Source organism: Pinus tabuliformis, chromosome J, assembly GCF_031772625.1.
Source record: "Pinus tabuliformis cultivar Carrire ecotype Pingquan chromosome J, CPIR1, whole genome shotgun sequence".
Taxonomy (NCBI): Eukaryota; Viridiplantae; Streptophyta; class Pinopsida; order Pinales; family Pinaceae; genus Pinus; species Pinus tabuliformis.
This window is the reverse complement of record NC_142295.1, coordinates 221,147,602-221,170,388: the sequence shown is the minus strand read 5'-3', so window position 1 is coordinate 221,170,388 and position 22,787 is coordinate 221,147,602. Positions and strand designations below refer to the sequence as shown.

Below are 22,787 nucleotides of genomic sequence, written 5' to 3'. Positions count from 1 at the left end.
CTAATTAGATATGCATATGCACTTATGTTTTATTAACATTCACTTACCTATCCCAACATCGCTCCGTAAGAGCTTCCTTCCGCAAAGCAAATACATTCCCATACTCAGAAAATCGAGTCCATGCTCAGAAAGTAATTAATAGAACATATATTAACATGACCTTTATGAGATGAATAATGTACTGTTGAAGAAATTTTGACACAAATCTGTGGACAAACCTTTGTAATGAATACACATACAAATGACATGAGAAAAAGAACCGATTCTCTTTCATTTATTGAATTAATTGCTGGATATGAAACCCATCCAACTGATAATCCAGGGCTCTATACCCACCAAAGGTTGACCTGGGCCACTACACAGCAAAGCCCCGTTTCAACCACTAGATCACGGCCCAACAGACCAGAACTAATTATCTTTCCAGGCAGACTTTCTCCCAAATAATTACAAGCAAGATATCCATTAAATATAACATTTCATGTCTGTGCAACTTGTAATAAGTATCATGACAATGATCTTGCATTCAACAAATAAATGTTTCACTGCATATCAATGTGCAGGAAAAAGTGTGCAGGAAGCTCAAGTTCTATATCAATTGTCGTATTTTTTGTAATTTTGAAGAAACAGCTTTATCAATGTAAACCATACCCTCTCCCTTGGATGCCCAAATGTCATCCTGTGAAATAAAGTCCCCTCTATTGCTTCTGTCCGTAGTTTGACCAATGGAGCCAACCATCACAGTTTGGACTTCAAAACCCAGATATTAAATCTCTGATTTCGGAATACCTACTGTACAAGTCCTGTGTGCTGACCTCCTTAGATTTCATCAGACCCATCAGTGGTGATTAAATCTGCCATTTCATTTTTATTGACTGGTACCAGATCTTTCACTTTTTCTCTATCGGCTGCAGCTAATGAGCATGCAGAATAAGTTTCCTCGGTTAGTATCAGACTGCCTGAATCCATGTTCTCTGTAACACAAGAACAATCATTATGATGGTTTTTTGCACTTCTAGAACAAGCATCAACTTCAGATATATTTAGGTCCCTGTTAATATTGCCACATTCAGAAGCAGCCGCAATGTCATCCCCATCAATATCATTGCTTGGGCAATCAGGGTGGCTATATTCATCCACACTAAAATCAGGGCCATCTTGATAATATTCAACGTCACAGTCCCTATTAACTAGTGCAATGTCCTCTCTCTTAACAACATTAAATACAATTCCAGTAGGACATCTTTCAGGTTGTAGCAAATCACCTTCAGCAACTGCAATTCTAGATGTTGAACCAGATATTCTAGCACCCCAGCTCCTTGTTTCAGAGCAGGAACAATATCTTTCATCTCCATCACTATCATTTACATTAGATGAATGGCCACCAGGAGGGTCTGAATGCCTGTCCGAATTCCGTTTATGTTGACTAGTGCAAGTGTTGCAAAGCACATCCCTGGATGATACTCGTTTGACAGAGGAGCTGATTTGTGCTTCATTAATCTCAGGGCTTTCATGGCTTTGACCCTCATCCCTGGTTGATTGCTTGTTGAATTCTGCATCGATGTCAAAACTCTGAATAAACTTGGTTGCAGATGCAGTCCTCATCAAGGGACCACCAATTCTTGTCCAAGAGGGAACAATGTCTGGATTCTCACTCTCACTGTCACTCCCCTCATGATTGTTTCGTGAAAACTTCAATGACCGCCCAGATGGTCCTCCCCATGGTCCTCCAGGGCGAGCTGCATGCTCTGTAAGAACATCTTCATCAAGCGATCCCCACGAGCTTTCACGTTCCATGCAATTCCATGAAGGGATTCTCTTTGATCCATTGAATCTCAATGCATTTCCCATTCCTTGTGAGGTAGCCCTTTCTGCATTTCTCTTCACTCTGCGCATATGATTCAGAAAGGACACACACTCATCCAATACAAGCTCAATTCCACAGTTTGCCTTGATTGCAGAGAGCTTTTCCCAGGCACATCTCCTCCCTTGATTGATAGCCTTTTGAAGCTCCACTTGAGATGGATTTTGAATGATTTTAGCAAACTGATGGAAAATAGTAATACAAACTGGGTATCAGTCTCTCTACCAAAGACGTTCGTATCTGATTAATTTTGTACCAATTAGATGTAAAATAAGTTAGGATATTAAAGCTACCAAAAAGCAGAGACATACCTGTGCAAGAGTAGCAGGCATAACGATAGTCACATCACCTTCCCATTCTTGAGAAAAAAGTTTAGCAATACCACCCAAGGGAAAGCCCAGCTCCAGTATTTGATTGCATCTGTGCTTAACCTCCATCTCAAGTAAATGGGCTAGCTGGAGGGAAAAGGTTTAACCCATGTCATGAAATATTCTTAAAATATTGCAATCATACAATTTCAGAAATATATGTCAACATTCTCATTGGAGAAACAAATGTGAAAGGAAAATGTGTTTAGTTACTCTAATATCAGTCCAAAACTTTAAGTGTAGCACTAAATATTTTATGGAGAAGAGATGATCAAAACATAGAAAGAGAATAAATCTATTAAACAATTCCAACATGCAAAAAAATTAAGGTGATCCAGCTTACCCCTAAAGGGATGGAAAGAGATACTGTAGGATATTGGCAACCAATCACATTGTTCAATGTCTCATACATGGTCCTAGCTGAAGTATTTTCCAAAGTGCAAGTATTGTCCAACATGTTTATTAATGTCCAGTTCATCCTGGATAACTTCATTACACAGCCTGGAAAAGCATTGAATGGGAAAGAAGCACTGGTTAAAAAGCACTCTTCCTAAAGATTGACCTCGATAAAGCTTGCAGCAGGATTGAAGGAGACTCCATCCTTGATATCCTGTCTTGGTTGGCATTTGGGAATTCTTTCACATGAGCAGTGGGCGTTCTTCTCCCAGATGCCCTTAACAGAATTATGTTAGTGCCTCTGGTGGGTAGAATCAATATTACTGACAAATTTGCCAGTATAACATGTTATTTATTCATTCTTCCTCTTTCCTCCTCCAGGATACAGGAAGCTAGAAATGCTATTTAAACTATTCCTATGGGGGAAGCAAGGAGGGAAGAGAGGTCATCCAATAGTCTCAACAACTACATGTCACTGATAGATACACTTTAATAGAGTTTTGTAATTGATTCAAGATGAATTTGATGGCCTGGATATTAATTTGGGAGGATTAGGAAAGGTCCTTCGGAAAGCCTTTTATGGACTACAGAACTAAGGAGCTTAGCTCTATTCCATGATTTGGTCAAGGTCAAATCATATAGTTTCTGATCAACTTAATAAACAAGGGGCCAATTAAGAAGATGAAACCGGTAGCTTTCAAAGTGCCACAATATCTAGAAATCTCATTTCTCTATGACCAGGGTGCATGGTTGGTTGATACTTAATAACAGTAATGCAGTTAAATACAGGCTCCACTACTCTCGCCTCATGAACATTGTGTGATTTTTCAGAGAGCAGAAATGGTTAATTATTTGTATTGGACTCCAAGATTGACACAGTCCTCTGGGATCAAGCTATTGCTGAGTTCAATATTTCATTTAATACCCCCTTCACTGGAAAGGGATCATTCTTGGCGACAGACAAATCATTCCTGGCGACAGATGAATGGTCAGACGATCTTAAAGTGTTTGGATCGCCCTAAAATTGGCAGGACTCTCTTTTTATGGAAAAAGAGATCAGTACTTGTAAAAAAGCACTTGGCCCTTGGGACTTTGATACCAATTGATGCAAATCACATGAAGTGAGAAGGTAGGCATAGCAACAGGGAATCAACAAACAATAGGACACAAGTACATGCTCATGAAATAGTTATGCATGTGTTACAAGAATGAAGTTGTATGTACAAGAAGAAAAGAATTTCCTCATCAAGAAAGGACTCCTCCAGGATGAATGCCACCTTATAGAAATGAAAAAAAAGTCCTGTAATACCTAGCAAGATAAAAATTCGTTACATAATCTGTTCTTTCCGGCTTCTAGTGTGTGTGTTTGTTCGTATAGACTTCCAGAGTCAATGTGTTTAGATACATTTCATTGACGTTTCATGCATGTGAATGAAGTCCATCATTAGGACCAGAAGATAGAGAGATCAAACAAGTAAAGAGGAGGAGATGTAGATACATAAACCAGCAAGAAAAACACCAGTTAATTAATAAGAATAACTTAACCCTAGACGTAGCAAAAAGCTAGACTACCAGGCCAGGTAAAAAGAAAAAGAAACAGAAATTAAAACTAGAAAAGGCAAAAGACACAAGGAGAAATGAACATCATAAAGATATAAACAACATTAAAATTAGAAACAAAAAATAAGACCCAAAAAAACAAATTCACATAAAGCTAAGAATCTAAAAACACATAAGCAGCAGAATACCAGAAGGAAGAGGAGGAGATGTAGATACATAAACCACCAAGAAAAACACCAGTTAATTAATAATAATAACTTAACCCTAGAGGTAGCAAAAAGCTAAACTACCAGGCCAGGTAAAAAGAAAAAGAAACAGAAATAAAAAACCAGACAAGGCAAAAGACACAAGGAGAAATGAACATCATAAAGATATAAATCACATAAAAATTTAAAACAAAAAATAAGACTTAAAAAAAAAACATATTGACATAAAGCTAAGAATCTAAAAACACACGAAGCAGAACACCAAAAGAAGAAGATAAAGCAAACATAAAAAATATATATGATGAATAATAGATGAATTATATAATTTTTAATGTTTGTTTTATCTTGCATTTTTCCTTTTGGTATTTTGTTTCTTGTGTTTTTAGATTATTAGCTTTATGTTAATTATTATTATTATTATTATGGTGCTATTTCTGCTTTCAATTTTTATGTGGTTCTTAACTTTATGATGTTTGTTTCTCCTTTTGTCTTTTTCCTTTTCTAGTTTTTATTTCTGTTTCTGTTTCTTTTTCTTTTAACTGGCCAGCATTTTGTAGATTAGGTTTTTGCTACCCCTAGGACTAATTTATTATTATTAATTAACTGGTGTTTTTCTTGGTGGTTTATGTATCTACATTTTGTAATTTAGGTTTTGCCTACCTGTCACAATTTGCAAATCCCATTACAACATCAAAGATAGCAAGAATAAAAATGATGGATAGATGAACGCCATCCCCTGGGATGTAGCTCAATCAAGAAAATGATAAGATACAATAAAGGAAGATTTGATTTAAAGTTTAAACTACATTCGTGTTTACCAGGCATTTTCAACGAATAGTGGATCATGTTCACAAACCAGGAAGTTGGTTAACAGAAAAACTTGCTGGAAAAATAATAAAGCTTTGCAAGGCCACACAAATGCCCTATTCTTTTTTTGGCTTGTTTGTCATCTTTTTAGAAGTGAAACATTTCAGTTGAGTCACGCCACTTGAACACACTAACTAGTAATTTAGACTTTGAGTTGATGAGACTCAAGGTTCAAGGATAGCTCCACAGTTGTTAGGTGCCCATATTTTATTCCAAGTTTGAGAGGTTTGCATCTGTCGTGTGCAATGATGGGATGTCTAGGTGACACATGGCATGCCACAAATCAACAACTCTTATCAGATAATAAATGGTAAAACCACATTAGTAAACGCCCCACCAACCCATCTTCAACATGTTTCCTCTCTTAGAAGAGAATATTTTTGCAAACTAATGTGACACACTGTCCTGTTTCAAAAAGCTTATACATTACAAATTAAGATTTCATATTAAATAGCACTAGAACCTTAAAAGTTTTCCTCAGGTCAAATGGATATCTTCTTTCTATCCAAAGCCCTCCATGGCACCTGTCATCAGTGCACTCAGTGAAGTGCACTTGTTGACTACTGAGAATTGCAAAACAAAATAAAAAAGATTTTCCCTTAGTCTGATGCACTTTGAGTTTAGGATGTCTGCAATTGATGATTGTCGAGAGTGAGGAATCAAATTCCAGAGGGAATGTCCTTTTGTCCAAATGCCTCCATGGAGCAAAAGGTGGGTTCACTCATTCAGTAATGACGATCAGGAACCAAAATTAATAGGAAAGTTTTCCAATTCATACAAAGAGATCCTTGGAGGTTGATGGCCACTGCACCTCATTCCTAATGGGGAAGTTTTTAATTTTATCTTAAGCTCACAAAGCTCAGGCCTCAAATATAACTCCGTGCTCATTAGGAACCCATGTTCCAAATATGCCTAGGATAAGGAATTTAATTTCATAACTAAGATTGTCATTTCGGGACTCCTCTCAGGGTCTCCTTATTATGCTGTGCTTAATAGATGGAATCAAAATTGACAAGCTGTAAAACTGGAAAGAAAATTCAGATCATATTCTTCTCTTCACAGGATAACATTTTGACTTGCAATGGACAGAAAGCAGGAGTCCTCCTCCAATAAATGAATAGACTTTAGATGGCATAAAGTCTTCTGGTTTGATCTCCTTCCCACCAAGCAAACTTATATAACAAAACAGTGCTCCGACAATGAAGCTACAAAAGGGAAGACAACAGAGAATCAAAAAGAAAAGAAAAAGTCTGTGCATATACCTTGGCCGCGAAATCACCTCCATATACTCTCACAAGCTCCTTAAGTCTCAACAAGGGTGCAATATGAGGATTGGCCTGGCTGACAATAAAATGATTGACATTGAAGAGCTCCTTAAGCTGCATCATTGGCAAATCACTCTCCAAGCTCCCATCTCTCCACTGCCTCACACTGATGCCTGACATCGCTGAAGATGACTCCTCTGGACCAACCTTGAAGGGGGTATGGTAAGGCACAAGTTCCCCACTCCTATCCTTGGCCATCAATTCCTGGGCCTCAAACAGCCCTGGAAATGCACACGAAGCAGTCACAGCACTCCAGATCACAACATGGGGGGATGTCAGATAATTCAGCAATCTGGGAGGCTCATGCCTGCGGGGCGAACACACAGAAACTCCCAAAACTCTACCAGTCATATCATAAGCCTCCTGAAAAGTCATATTCGCAGTTAGATTCCTCAGCATTCTCTGCAACTGCCTGATCTCATGAACAGCCCCAACAGTCAAAACCCTCCTCACAATTGCAAAAACCCCACCCAACTGATCAAAAAACCGCAGAGCCGGCACTGAATCTTCAAAAAAACTCTGCAACTCCGGCCAAGTCCTTGTAGCGATGACAGAACAGATTATCGATCCCACACTTGCCCCTGCCACCACGCGGGGCAAAAGCCTATTCTCTATCAATGTTCTCACAACACCCACATGAAAAGCCCCCAGTGAGGCCCCCCCACTTAACAGCAAAGCTGTCCTGCCAAACGCGTGCCGGGTCTCATGCATGAATGTAAGTTTTTCTTCCAGCGAGAGCTCCTCAGGATCCCAATCACACACCATTCTCAACTGGGTTGAGACTTCATCTATATACTCTTTTATCAATCTAGGCACCTGCCAACAAAAAAAATTCAGGGGTTAATATTCACGATTTGGCTAATTTTTCTGAATTTCTCCAACGATACTCCCGATTTCAAAATGAATATTTGGCAAAATTCTAATCTAGACATTCAAAATAAGCATTCACACACATTTCTATCAGGACATTCAAAATAAATGTCTGCCCAAATTTCAATCCGAACATTCACACAAATTTCAATCTGGACATTTACAATAAATATTTGCCCTAATTTCAATCTGGGCACAAGCTATCAGATAAAATCTTATGGGTTTCACTAGTCTGCTGATTTTTCCAATTCTTTTCTAGAAGATTCCATAATTCAAAATAGATACTCACAAACAAACTAATCTAGGCACTTGCAATCAGATAAAATCTCCGGCTAATATTAGTCAGTATGCTCATTTTTCCATTCTTTTCTAAAAAAACTTCATAATACAAAATAAATATTCACAAAAATTTCAATATGGTCACCTGAATCAAATAAAATATCGAGCTAATGTCAGCAATTCTGCTGAGTTTACCAATTCTTGCCTTAAAGATTCCATAATTCAAACTAATTATTAATGAAATTTTCAATTCGGGAACTGACAACTTGACAAACTTTTAAGGGCTACTATTTACAATTTTGTTAATGTTTCTATTTGAGAAAAAAAATATTGATCCACTCAAATTTCCATCTGGGTACCTGCAATCAGATAGAATATTATTGGCTAATATTAGTCATTCTGCTAAATCTCAATATGTGCACCTGCAATCAAATAAAATATCAGGGGTCGATATCAGCTATTCTGCTAGGGGTGGCAGGTGTGAAGGGGGTTGTTTACAACCCCAAAGGACAACAATAATTGATGTATACCTGGTAACCGGGAGAGGTACCAAACATCCATGCATTAGCCCTGTTGCAAGGTCTCAATCTTTTGCATGCATGATAGACTAAAACTCTAGTGGTCATCGGCAACTCCATGGTTATCATTTGGCAAATGAGGAAACTATCAACAGCAAAACTTTCAAGTCTTTCCATATTGATAGACAGAATTCAAAGAATAGCTGGTCATTTAAAGTCAATATCTTTTTATCACATCCTTTGCCATCTAAATTTTGAAGTGGACACTTGGCAAATATGGGTGTGACTCTGAATCAAGGTCAGTTGTTCCAAACTGGGGGAAAGCTTTGTTTCATACCTTCCATGACTATCAAATCCAAGAACCATAATATTGACCCATCTTCAAATGTATGGACAAGTGGCAAGTGAAATTAATCCACATTCAACAATGGGAAAGTTACCACTGTCGCCTCAATAACTACTCCCCTTGTTTCTATGGTTGGATGAAATCCCCACAAGAGAGGCTTCCCTATTAAGTCTTAGGGATCAAGTAATCCAAGTAGGCTTAAGCTAAATGCCCCCCAAGGTTTTTACAACAAGATTCACCCAATGACAAATATGCAATGATTAGGGTTTTGGCTGGTTTAAGGTTAATTTCAAGAAAGCGAGTTCAAAGGTCCCTATGACTAAATCTAGAGGGCTTAATGTGACAAATAGAGACTCAAAAAGGTTCCCAAACATATGCAATCATGAAATTACACTTTGTTGTCATAAACTAGGGTTTCAATTAGCAATTTACAGGATGCAAACATTTTATAACAACAATAAGAAAATAGCCCGGGAACTTGTGATAAACAAGTGTAAAATTAGGGATGATCAATGAGTAAGCAAGAGACTAAATTACAACAATTTTCAATGGATGAAAGCACATAAACCCTAGACGTCAGCCCTAATTTATAGCTGAAAAATGCATGTAATGCATGCAAGGCCTGACCCCATGATAATGAGGTCCAAGGCAAACAATGCTAAAAAATGAGGGTTTTGCAGTAACCTAATCCTAATTTTACTCAAGAAAACATAAAATATGAAAAATTAGTGTTTTATTTTATTTATTTATGGGATTGGCACAAGAGACAAGCTTAGTACATTTTTCAATCAAGGGCTATTGGAGTCTAGGACTAAAAATCTAAGGAAGAAACTTGATGGAGACAATTTCAAGGAGAATGAGGAAAACAAACTTGTGTTCTTCACACCCTTAAACACTAACGTCCTATCTTCTTTGGAGATTAAAGAGAAGAAGCTAAACCTAGGTTCCTCAATAGAAACTTGAAAAAAATCCTGTTCAAGGAGATTTTAGAGCCATAAAACGTCAACCGAACATTGGTAAAAAGTTCATTAAACCCTAATTCATCAACAAGTACAAGATAGGAGATAACTTACATGAAAATAGCACATATCATCAAAGAATCAATAATAACGTCCACGAGAGAGAACCATCCAACAAAACATCATCCATGAGAATTTCACTCCACTAGTGCTTTGTAGCACACAAGAGAGAAGAGACATATAGCTAGTATGTGTGATCTCCACGGGTGACAATGATCCAAAGGAATTCGACCTCCATCTATATATATGAGGGTGAAAAAGTCAAACTTCCTTAATTTGACCTAAGAAGCCCTAAAATATTACCAAAATGTGATTACAAGTTGGATAGGAGTCTCTTTCATTCATTCAATGTTTCATGACTTCAATAACCCTTAGATTCATAGGCATTAATCTTACATCATCTTGTTTCCTTTTTGCCCTCATCTCTATTTCCATGCATTACTTAATCCCTAGACCTAGAGAGATGGATGATCCAGGTGGATATTGGTGGCCACCCGCCTAATCCACTTGGACCCCCAACACTATTTCCTTTCAGTTTCCTATTTTTCAGCACAGTTTCTTATTTCGACAGTTTTTTTATTTTTAGCAGTTTTGAGGTCCTAAACTTCCGAAGTCTTTTTGAGGCCCTAAACGGCGTGTTTTGGGGAAATGAGCAAATGTCAATCTTTGACTGACATTTGCAATCAAAAATTATCCTCGGATAGACCTTTCTAACGAGCTATTGTGTGCGGCAAACGGAGAACGTATGCCAAAGTTATGACCTCGAGAAGTTGACGTTCCAACTAACCCCACCAAGGCCCATACCTTTTGGTGTTTCATCTCCTTGTGTTAGGTTTTTCGATGTTTACGATTTCTCGATGTTTCTTCATGATAAAAAGGCCTTTGAGCTTCATTGTAAAACAATTAAGAAAGCATGTAGCCGACGACCGTCACGTCTCTTCTCAAAGATGAGCTACCATCACCCGAGCTAGTTTGTTTCCTTTCTGCATGTAAACAGTTTCAACAGTGGTTATTTATTAATTGAAGTTTTGTTTCATTATATCTCTATGTTTTTGTTTAAATCTGTATTTCATTTTGTTCCTTCATAAATCTGGGTCCAAGTCATTCTAACAGAGTTTTGCAGCTTTTGGGCCTTGCCAATTTCTATCGAAGGTTCATGTTGGGGTTCTCTCATATCACTTGGCCTTTGAGTCAAGCTAACAAGGGCGGAGCGAAAGAAAAAAAAATTTGGTCCGAGTTACAACAAAAGGCATCGTTGAGCTGAAACATTACCTTTGTTGTACGCCAATACTCACATTGTCAAACCTACAACAACCATTTGAAATTGAGAGTGATGCCTATGACTATGTTATTGGTGCAGTGCTCACCTAGCAAGGGCATCCAGTGGCCTATCACAATGAGACACTCTCTGATACTATTCATGTTAAGTTTAGGTATGTTCCATGCTTAGAGAAATTTATTTCAATTTTCATAGTTAGCTCAATATCTTTTCCAGATTAGCAATCACATCAGCATAATAGTAAATTGCAGATAGAACATAAACATAAATCGCAGAAGACAAGCCAAGACAAGAGCACACAAGATGTGGCGCTAGCCAGCGACAAACCCCAATGTCGGGAAACCCTTGATCAATTCTTCTTATATGTTCTTCAATGGTTCAGTAGAGAGAGAGAGAGAGAGAGAGTACATATACATCAGAAGTCAACATATTGACTTATCTAAATAAGAGCAGAGATCTTCTCTAAGAAGATAGCATATGAGGTAGTTGATCTGAGCTGAGTAGAAGGCATACTGATTCCACTGATCCAAGGTGACTCCACCATGCTGCTCCTCACTGTGTTTCACCTCAATGTGTTGCACCCATCATCACTATGTTGCATTTCATCATGCTTCACTAATCATGACTGTACCCATCACTGCACTGCAACATGTACCATTGTTGTCCCATCGTTGTACCAATGTTGCACCATGTCTAACAACACTAATCTACACCATGTTGCACCATGTCCAGCAACACTGATCTACACCATGCTGCTCCATTACTTCTGACATGCTGCCACACTGCTTTAGCTGTTGGCTATGGCCTATGGCCTAGCCCAACAGCAAGATAGACTATGATCCATGCCATAGTCAACAATTTGACCCAATACACGACAAACTCTCACTCCAAGTTTGTTGCCCAACCACGGTGGAAAATGTCACTAGTCTAGGGCATCTAATCATGAGATCTTCCCTCGTCTCATTGACTTCCACAAGCTACCTTAACACGATCCAAATCTGATCCTCATCTAGGATCCAACACCTATAAGAAATGTCATAAATAACATACCTTAGCTCACTGTTTTGAGGTCTGATTTGTTTGCTGCAAACTGTCGTACCGTTGTTCCTGGTTAGGGCATGTGCACGTTGCAACAATCCTTATCAACCCACACAAACAGCCTCCAAATAACTGCAGCCTAGTCAAGGTAAAGTGTTCGCTCCATATGTTGTTGTTCTGGGCATAAGGCAGCCGAGCAAGCCTACACGCAGCCTTGTTTTGGAGTGGCTAGGCCTGCGGCCTACCACAGATCTCTGCAACACCCTAACAGCCCTCCAAAACAGTCATACCTTACCTCTTTTTGCCCTGCGTGCTCCCTTATTCAAACTCAGCTTGGCTATTTTCAACTTCACTTTAACGTAAACTCCTAATTGATATTTTCTCCTTATGTAACCTTTTATCGCTTTGTCCTTGCATATATTTTCAATAATTTTATGACGTAAACTTTTCTTTAAATACCCCTTATAATATAATACTTCTCTTTATATATCTTTTATTTATAATATTTTCTTCTTTTTTTTAAAGTTACAACCCTAGTGAAACGTGGCTATTCACCTCTTTGGGGTATAATATAAAATATATGTTCACTTATGTACTTTTGACTCAGTTAATGTTCTTCACGTAAAAAGTAAAACTTACCATTCACATAAAGAGATTTTCTAATCCTTTTGTTTTTCTTTTACTTTTAAAATACCATGGGCTTCTAAAACCTTGGTTAATGTTCTCCAAGTAAAAAGTAAAACTTACCATTCACATAAAGAGATTTTGTATTTCTTTTGTTTTTCTTTTAGTTTTAAAATACCATGGGCAATTACCATGGGTTTCTAAAACCTCAGTTAATGTTCTCCATGTAAAAGGTAAAACTTACCATTCACATAAAGAGATTTTGTATTCCTTTTGTTTTTTCATTTACTTTATCAATAATGTAAAACCTTTTTTGTATATATGAATGTTCTCCTTCAAAATTTACATCGGATTATATTTATTTATTTTTTAAATTTTTTTTATCTTTATATGTACTTATTTTATTTTCTTTTTTCTTTTTTTTAATTTGAATTTTTTTCTATATTTTTTTTTAATTGTTTTTTTTTTTTACATTTTATTTTCTCTCCATCTATATATTATTATTTATTATTATTATTATTACTGAATGGCCAAATGCTTGATAGTGAAATGGAGAAACTCCAAATTCTTGTAGCGAAACGCTTCAACAACAACAATGTTGATGAATTTGACGGTCAAATCCCTGAATCGGAGAACACAGCTCTGTGCAGCAGTTGAGCGACCGGAGGATCGAACATCTCTGATGCCAATGTAACGACCAAAAGTCGTATACGCAACAAAAATATTTAAAATATTTCGTAGACAAATACATCCATCATAGGATAGTAATTGTAATTGTATATTGTACTAAAGAATTGATGTAGGATGAGTACAAATGAGAATGAGGATCCTGTATATACTATATATAGCCAGGTAAGTACCCTTTCACACACAGGCATGTCTCTAAGACATGCCTTTTCATTATTAACTAACTAACCATTAGTTAATTTACTTATTATTTATTATTATATCTATATTATTATGATTATTATTTATTATCTATTTTTATTTATTTTTACATAATTTATGTTCATAACATTGTGGTCATTGATAGATTTTCTAACGAGTGTGGGTACATTTTGGGGTTTTCTAATAGGAGTATCATAGCAGAAGACACTGCCAAACTCTTCTTCAAACAAGTGTGGGTACATTTTGGGATCCCGCAGACCATTATATCAAACCAAGAAAGCAGGTTCTTGAGTGCATTATGGTCGTTGTTGGACAACAAGCTCACTAAGTCGACTGCATTCCATCCCCAAACTGATGGTCAAACAGAGGTTGTCAATAGAATGATTGTGCACATACTACGCATGTACAACTCCAAGCATCCACGAACATGGGATGAGAGTCTTCCCTATGTGCAACACAACTATAACAAAACTTTTCATAGCTCGACTGGCCATAGCGTCTTTCAAGTGGGTCTGGGATTTCAACCATTGTGCCCCGTAGACGTTGCAATGCCTCTTGCCACTACACAGGCAGAATCTGCACATGTTCAGTCTAAAACTGGTAAAGCCACCAAGTTTATTGAACGCATTCAGCACCTCCGGTAGCAAGTTCATGATATCCTAAATAAAGCCAATGGATGACAATGCTTTCGAGCTAAGTATCCCCCCAATCCTTGGTCTGCACCCAGTATTCAATGTGGACTGCCTTCGGCCATACTTTCCATCATTGTTGAACACATCAGACATTATTGAGTAGCTGACACCAATAGAGCTCAATCCAGATTGCATTGAACACGCCACAACTAATCAGATCATGGACACACAAATTAAGAACACTCGCCAACAAAGGATCCAGCAGTATCAGGTTGTCAAAGTTGGCCAACTCCTACACCAAGGCGAGTGGCTCACCAGGGACCAAATTCAGCAGAAGTTTCCCCATCTCATGGAGGCAGTCAACACAATGGGGACCATTGCTTCCTGGGGGGGAGAATTGATCCATGTGGATATTGGTGGCCACCTGCATATTCCACTTGGACCCCCAACATTGTTTCCTTTAAGTTTCCTATTTTTCAGCATAGTTTCCTATTTCAACAGTTGTTTATTTTTGGTAGTTTTTGGTTCCTAAACTTCTGAAGCGTTTTGAGGCCCTAAAAGGCATTTTTTGGGGAAACGGACAAACGTGAGTCTTTGATTGATGTTTGCAATTGAAAGTTGTTGTCCTCGGATAAACCTTTCTACAAGGCTATCGTGCGTGCCAAACGAAGATCGTATGCCAAAGTTACAACCTCGGAAAGTTGACATTCCAACTAACCCCATCGAGGCCCATACCTTTTGGTGTTTCATCTCCCAGAGTTAGGTTTTTGGATGTTTAGGATTTCTCAATGTTTCTTCATGATAAAAAGGCCTTTGAGCCTCATTGTAACACAGTTCCGAAAGCATGTCGTCGTCACATCTCTTCTCAGAGATGAGCTATCATCGTTTGAGTTAGTTTGTTTCCTTTCTGCATGTAAAGAGTTTTCAACAATTGATATCTATTAATTGAAGTTATGTTTCGTTGTATCTCTGTGTTTTTGTTTAAATTTGTATTTCATTTCGTTCCTTCATAAATCCGGATCAATGGATCCATAAATCCCCAAATTAGATCTAGATTAGGATCCAAATCCCTCCGAATCTGTATAGGATACACTCCACAAACAGATGCTAACAAATGAAAAATATCTGGAACATTGGCCATCAAAAATGTGCCATCCTCTTGTGCAACCATTCTCCCACTAGGGTTCTTGCGCAACCATACAATCACTCAATACTATCATTCATCCACTAAACCTCCCATGCAAACATACATTTCCTCGAACCTATCATCTTTCGCTTGAAATCAACAACACCTTGTTGTCAAGATCAACAGGACAACACAAATGGGAAGTGATTGCAAACAATGCCATGTAATTGAGAGTCAAATGGGAGTTGGGTTCAAACAAGACAATAAAACCAACTTTATATATGCACATTATAGTATAGCTTTAGTTCTTAATTTTTAATATATTATTAACTTTATGTTCATATCATCACAAACTTTAATTTATTAACTTACAGTCTTGTTTTAATATATTTTAAGTGTATAAAACTTTAATATATTAATCTTTAATTTATTTGGCAATGTGTAAACTTTAATGGATTAAGTTTGGTTTTGTTTTAATATAAGTTCTAAATTTTATATATTATAAGTTTATAATTTAAATTATATAAAATAACCAAGGGATTAGATTAATTATTTTATATAAATAACATATATTACAAATGTATATAAATGTTATATATTTAAATTCTAATTGTTACAAGGGCAGCTCAATTGGTGATCGTAGTGTTATGAAGTATTATGTAAAACAATGAGATTCAAGATTCAAATCTCTATGGGACCTGGGTCAAACCAACAAAACAAAAAAACATTTTTGTCTGAGAAAAACTATCGATACACTCAAATTTCAATCTCGACACCTAAAATCAAATAAAATCGTATGGGTTAATATTTGTTAGTCTAATAAATTTCAATATGGGAACTTGTGACTACTGAGGCTAACTTGTTATCTTGTATGGCATCTATGCAACCTCCTCTGCTCATGACATAGGGACAGTCGCTACGTTTTAATGCAATGCATGCAAGAAGGTCGTCACCTGATGAGAAGACCATCCATTTCAACCTATAGTTGCTTCCTATCATGATTCACCCCTCACTGGAAAATCACCTCATTTGTAATGGTTGCGGTCCTACATTGAGGATGGGAATCCCGGTTTATTCATGGCATAATTACTAGCAACGCTACAATTATTGTTGGCTTCTCCCGCAGAGTTTGCTTCAGGTAAGTACCCCTGTGTCTCTCTATCTTTGTCGTTGTTTCTATCTTCAATATTGCTACTCTGGAAGGCTCTATTACCTCCTTAACAAACTCCCTACTATGTTTTTTCCTATGAGCCTTTCAGCATTTTTCTCTGGCATCCTCTCTCTGTCACATCAACCCCCTCCTTCATTTTTTGGCTTCTGTCTTCCCGTTGTATCCAATTCCTTCTCGCTCTCGATCCTAATCAACTAATGTGGGGTGTCAAATCTGCTTTTCCTAGACAGTTCGTTCCTCTATTCATTTCCTATCTTTTACCCAGTGTCTTACAATGCCCCACCGAGGTCACTCTCACTCCAAGCGAGGTTGCAGCAGGCAAGACATTCCTCTTCAAACTCAAGCCCGGGCCAACGCAGAGTCCTAGGCCAGCCACTACTGGGAGTATACCACTCAATCTGCTCAAGAAGAGATTGACATTGTAGAACAAGAGGCACAAGTCAAACACAGATTCCTTTCAGACATTGTGGTGGAGGAGAATGTTGGGGAGTAGGTGCTTGACATGAGCAACATCACCACTCCCTCCAAACAAACTAATTATATGCAAACAATGGAGTTATATTGGCATATAGAAACCATAATGGGCAAAGTTTTGGTTGAATTCTGAAAGAAATAAAGACCAAGAGGAAATTCTTTGGTTCATTAATGTGTTGCAGCAACATGTCAACAAGATGGACAACAAAATTTCAGTGCTAGCCAAGAAACTAGCCAACCTAGACTTGCACAGCAATGAAAAAGATGGTCCTGCACCAAGTCCACCCAAGTGGACACTTCTCATAGTTAATTGTGATATCTTTATTTTGTTTTTTGATCCGGATTTAAATAGGAATGCAACAAATTACAGAGATAACCATATACACAGAGATGCAGCGGAAATAATAGTTCATTTCATTAATGTAAAACATTGAAATAAGCTTACAAACAGAAATGGACATAAACCAGCTAGGGCGATGGTAGTTTATCTCTGAGAAGAGATGTGGCAGCTACATGCCTCTGAACTGTGTTACAATGAGGCTCTAAGGCCTATTTATTGTTGAGAAACAATGGAAAACCCTTAACATCCCAAAACCTAACCCTAGAAGATGAAACACCAAATTGTGGGCCCTATTTTGGGTAAGTTGGTACATCAACTTCCCGGGGTCGTAACTTTGGCACCTGATCTTCGTTTGACACATACAATAGCTCGTTAGAAAGATCTATATGGGGACTATAACTTTGGGACAGACAGCAACATGCTCCGGAAGTTCAGGACCCGAAAAACTGCTATAAATAGTAAATTGTGCTACAATTAAGGAAATTGAAAAACTGAAAGAGGCAGTTGTGAGGGTCCAAGTGGGATAGGTGGGTGGCCACCAACATCCACCTGGATCATTCCTCCCCCCTTAGGAAGCAATGGTCCCCATTGCGTTGAGTTCCTCCATCTACTGAACTTGGTCCTTGGTGCGTTGTTTTGCAATCTCTGATGTGTCCAGTAATGGTAGGAAGCATGGTCGAGGGTGGTACACATTGAACACTTGGCGCAGGCGAAGGAATGAGGGAATGTTGTGCTCCAAAGCATTGTTTCCCGTAGCCTTGGTAATGGTGTAAGCTTCTCATGGGTTCTGGTAAGGCGTTCTTTATGCCGATGCAACCAGACTTTGTTGCCCACCTGAAACTTTTGCAGTACCCCTATGGGTGAGGAGAAGTTGTTCCTGTGTTCTTTCACGACCATATCCCTCTGCTATTGTTGCTACTACTGCGTGGAAGAACCCTTCGCGGGGGTCACGAATGTGGCGACGATCTTCCCCTTACTTTGGGAGCGAACCAGACAGAAAATGAATTTCCTAGTCTGGGAGATGAGCTTGCTGCCTTTCTTAGCAGTGATCAAAGAGGTGGCGGTAGGTGGGGCTACCTCCGATATCCTATATAATGAATTACACAAAGAAATAATGACAGCGCGAGGCCTTGACTCATACACAGCATGTCGCCTCCACAAGTATGGTTGGCCTAATAAGACATCACAAACATCAAGCGGTGCAACATCACACAATACCTAGTCTGTGAAGGGCTTGATGTTGTAGGGAAGGCGACATTGCTGGTGGACTCGGAGATCTCGTCCTTGGTGAAGCCATCTGACACTGTATAGCTACGAGTGTGGTGTAGTCGGTAGGCCCAACCACTTCACGACCTCTGCTGAAATGAGGTTCTTTTGGCTCCCATTGTCAACAATGAATTGCAGCAGCAAACCCTTCACCCACATCTCTGAGTGGAAAAGAAGCTCCCCCTCCTCTGGATCTTCGGGCTCATTCTTCTAAACCTTGGCGGTGGCAACAGTGGCGCTGGGCTCTGCATCAATGATTTGCTTCCCTTTGTCATTCCCCTTGTCAGGTTCTGACTCAAAGTTGGAACATGCATCTGATTTTGAAACCTTCAACTCGGCCACCAGTGACTACTTGGTCTAACACTCACTTGTGTTATGAGTGGGGCTCTTGTGGAACTCACACCACTTTCCTATGTCCTTCGACTTCGTGATGTTGTTCTTTTCTTGCGGCTTCGACAGGTTGTCTTGGGTCACCCCGCCTTGGCTTTGTCCTTTGGTCTTCGGATTCGCAGATCCAAAGTCTCGCTTCTTCTGTTTAAACTTCTACTCGATTTTGACAGCATATTGGTACGCCATGCTGAGCGAGGAGATGTTTAGGAACTCCATCTCTTCCCGGATGTACCTATGTAGGCAGTCGTGGTATTTGAGTACCAAATGCAACTCGGAATCCTTGATACCCAACTGTGTGCAAGGGGTATGAAAAATGTTTGTGCACTCTGACACATCTTGGTCCCTTCCCTACCGCAGCGTGGTCCACTTTATGTATTTGTCCTCATAGCTTTTGACATAGTAACATTGCCCCTTGATGACATCCCAAAATGAATTCCAAGTGGGTGCGGCTGAAAATAGTGAGCCCGTGCTTTCATCCTTCTACTCGCAGTAGGTTTCCCACCAGTCCTTGACGTGGGGGGGTGCTTTGAGAAGAGCGAAAACAATCTTTTCCCGACTCGAAAATTCATGAACAGAAAAATACCCTTCTAGCAGATTTAACCATTTATCGACGGCATCTGCATCTATCTGACCCTCGAATATGGGGATTTCAAAATTAACTTGTATCTTAAACGGTGTGGCGTTTCCAGAGTAGCTGTTGGAAGCCGATGTGTGTCGCCTCTAGGTAGCCGCTGAAGGATCTGCGCAAAGTTGTCCATCATCGCGTTCCTTTGTCACTCGAGAGCTTCTTCGAGCAAGATTTTGATAGGATCTCCTGCCCCCTCGTCTTTCTTTTCATCCACCATGGGAGACCGTCGGGGTTTGCGAGGCTGGTCTTGCAAAGGTTCGACCAGTTCAAGCCTTAACTCCTTATATCCCGACCTCGTTGGGGACATGCAAAGAAAAACAGAGAAAAAGCAGACCGCTCTGATATCACTGGTCTGGATTTAAACAAGAATGCAACAAATTACAGAGATAACCATATACACAGAGATGCAGCGGAAATAATACTTCATTTCATTAATGTAAAATACTGAAATATGCTTACAAACAAAAATGGACATAAACCAGCTAGGGCGATGGTAGCTTATCTCTGAGAAGAGATGTGGTGGCTACACGCCTCTAACTGTGTTACAATGAGGCTCGAAGGCCTATTTATTGTTGAGAAACAATGGAAAACCCTTAACATCCCAAAACCTAACCCTAGAAGATGAAACGCCAAATTGTGGGCCCTGTTTTGGGTAAGTTGGTACATCAACTTCCCGAACTCGTAACTTTGGCACCCGATCTTCATTTGATGCGTACAATCGCTCTTTAGAAAGATCTATCAGAGGACTATAACTTTGGGAAGAGCAACATGGGTCATAGCTCCCGGTTTTCCCAAAAAACGCCATTTAAGGGCCTCAGAACGGCTCCGGAAGTTTAGGACCCGAAAAACTGCTAAAAATAGTAAATTGTGCTATAATTAAGGAAACTGAAAAACTGAAAGAGACAGTTGTGGCGGTCCAAGTGGGATAGGTGGGTGGCCACCAACATCCACCTGGATCATTTTTGCTCTTTAGAAGATTTCACAGGCTTGATAACTTAGTAAAAAGAAACTACTCTGGTTTCTATTCTAGTTATCTAGACAGAGACAGACTTTAGTATCTAGTTAAGCATTTTCAAACTCTTAGTATGATATTCATGACTGCAGATGTTTTTCTATACTGCTGGTCTGGTTTCCCTAGTGGCAGACAAGAAGGCATAGCCCTGTAATGCTTCTTTTTTATTAATAATTTAAATTATTCTAACTTTACAAAAAAACGTGTGCAAATATCTGTCATTCTGCAAATTTTTCTAATTCTTCTCTGAAAGCCATAATCTGGGTATCTGCAATCCTATAAAAGGACTGTCATCAATCTGGGCATTTAAATTTATTAGTCACTGAAATTTCAATCTGGGTAGATATAATCTTAGGTGATTCTGCTGATCTTTCTAATGCTTTTTCTAAAACCATAATTCGAACCCAATATTCATGTAATTTTCAATCTGGGCACTTGCAATTTGATAAAATTTTAAGGGCTACTATTTACCATTTGGCTAATGTTTCTAAAATTGATACACTTAAATTTCGATCCTGGCTACCTGCCATCCAATAGAATTTTATGGGATAGCATTAATCTGGACTTAATCTCAACCTGGGCACCTCAATCAGATAAGTCTAAGGAACTAACGTTTGCTATTCTCCTAAAGTTCAATTTCGGCACCTCAATAAAAAAAAAAAACTTGGGGAACTAACACTTGATCTTTTGAAAGTTCAGTCTCGGAACCTAAATCAGACAAGATTTAGGGGACTAATATTTCCTATACTGCTAAAGTTCAATCTTAGAATTTGCAATTAGAATATCCCAAGGCATAAGATTTGCCATTTGGTTAATTTTTTTCTAATTTAAGTAATCCAAAAATGAATTCTCTCTAGATTAGCCAACAAAGCTTATGCATTTATCAAAAAAATACAATTCCCTAAAATTTCACCAACCTGCAATCTGCCCTTATGAAGCTGTGGATTGCACATGTTTCCGAGGTTTCGAACCAGGTCCGGGCGAAGGCAGAAAATGATGTCCCTCAGGCCCCCCTCCTGGCGCCTCTGCACGAGCTCCCTTAGCTTATTCCTCACCAGATCCTCATCGTAAAGGTCCGATTCGTTCATCCGCGGATTCTCCCTCTCCAGCATCTTGGCCGCGTGTGCCCACTCGTCGTAGGTGAGCGCGCTCCGCACCAGGTTCCGCCAGAACTTCCTGCGGTAAGCAGACTTGGCCCGCGCCTTGACGTTCGTGTAGCGCCTGAGTCCGAAGGCAACGAGCGCCATGACTGCGAGAACCGCCTGGGGGTTCCGCGGGCTCAGCCATGACAACAGCGGACGGAGGACGGATCTGCTGAACATCCTGTAATAATGCCCCACTACAATGGAAAGCACCCGGCGGAAATCCGAGATCGAATTACAGACGAGGATTCGGATGGCGATCGCGCGACCCACAACAGTGGACGGCCCAATGGCGAACGTACCTAGCCGTGCTTCGCTGCTGGTCTCCATTGCTATTGCTCGTATAATGTCCTTACCGTTTTCGTTTGCCGGATATATGTGTATATATCCACAGTTTCCCAGTTTCTTGTATATTTCCAATGTGTATATCCCCAATACCGCGTTGTGCTGAGTCATGCGTGGGTTTTTGCCTTTATCATTTCGGGTGCGGCAGAGTCCAATTATATAAGCAAGGTTTCGTCTTTTATTTTTCCTCCTCTTTCTCAATTATCGTACGATAGGCGTGTGCGTCCCACGTCAGCAAATGACTTCTCTCCTCCTATGACACGTCATCATAGGAAAGTATTTTTCTTGAAGTAAATGCACATCACTTTCATATTGCTAACAGTGAACAGTAAACATCTGGGCGGTGTTGTTTATTCCAACCTATACAATCATTACATGTTAAAAGATATTTGTATTTAATGTTGAAGTTACATGAAAGTGATGTAGAATCCATTTTGTATCCAATGATAATTAATTATCGTATAAAATAAAATTGGTATATTTTAAATGGAGTTGTTTATAATGCGATTTTTTGGAGATTCCGGTAATGGAATCCAGCGGAAAAAAATTGACGTTAAATCTTGATTCGTATTATTTAAAATTGTTTTTTAACTGCATATTTGGATTCAGCACCCTGAAAAACCCTGGGACGCTTTGATTGTGCAGAGACTAGCTATCAAACTTGCGATTCCAATAAATTGCTGCCGGATTTTGACCGGAAAAACCTTCAAAAAGTTGCATTATAGACAACTGCATTTTTAATTTTATTGCTTTTATGAAATGATAAGTTTGTTGTGCGAAAATGTTAGGGCATGTATTTTATTTATTTTGGTTGTGA

At 38.9% G+C, this 22,787-nt stretch overlaps 1 protein-coding gene across 1 annotated transcript; it reads right to left on the bottom strand.

Annotated features, from left to right (window-relative positions):
• Nucleotides 1-247: 247 nt before the first annotated feature.
• LOC149226498 (triacylglycerol lipase SDP1-like) lies at nt 248-22,092 on the bottom strand. Its single transcript, XM_089377512.1, has 4 exons — nt 21,401-22,092; nt 6,521-7,399; nt 2,173-2,316; nt 248-2,043 (listed from the first exon to the last, which is right to left on the bottom strand). The coding sequence occupies exons 1-4, from the start codon at nt 22,079-22,081 to the stop codon at nt 817-819; spliced, it is 2,931 nt and encodes a 976-aa protein (XP_089233638.1). The 5' UTR covers nt 22,082-22,092; the 3' UTR covers nt 248-816.
• Between the last annotated feature and the right edge of the window lie 695 nt (nt 22,093-22,787).

What these genes read in the sequence shown, in the direction of transcription:
- LOC149226498 (XM_089377512.1), bottom strand. Translation starts at nt 22,081, where the DNA reads ATGACTCAGCACAACGCGGTATTGGGGATATACACATTGGAAATATAC. An exon ending in GAGGTGATTTCGCGGCCAAG is followed by an intron (nt 2,317 to 6,520) that starts GTATATGCACAG and finishes TTTTCCCTCCAG; the next exon opens with CTAGCCCATTTACTTGAGAT. An exon ending in TGCCTGCTACTCTTGCACAG is followed by an intron (nt 2,044 to 2,172) that starts GTATGTCTCTGC and finishes ATTTTCCATCAG; the next exon opens with TTTGCTAAAATCATTCAAAA.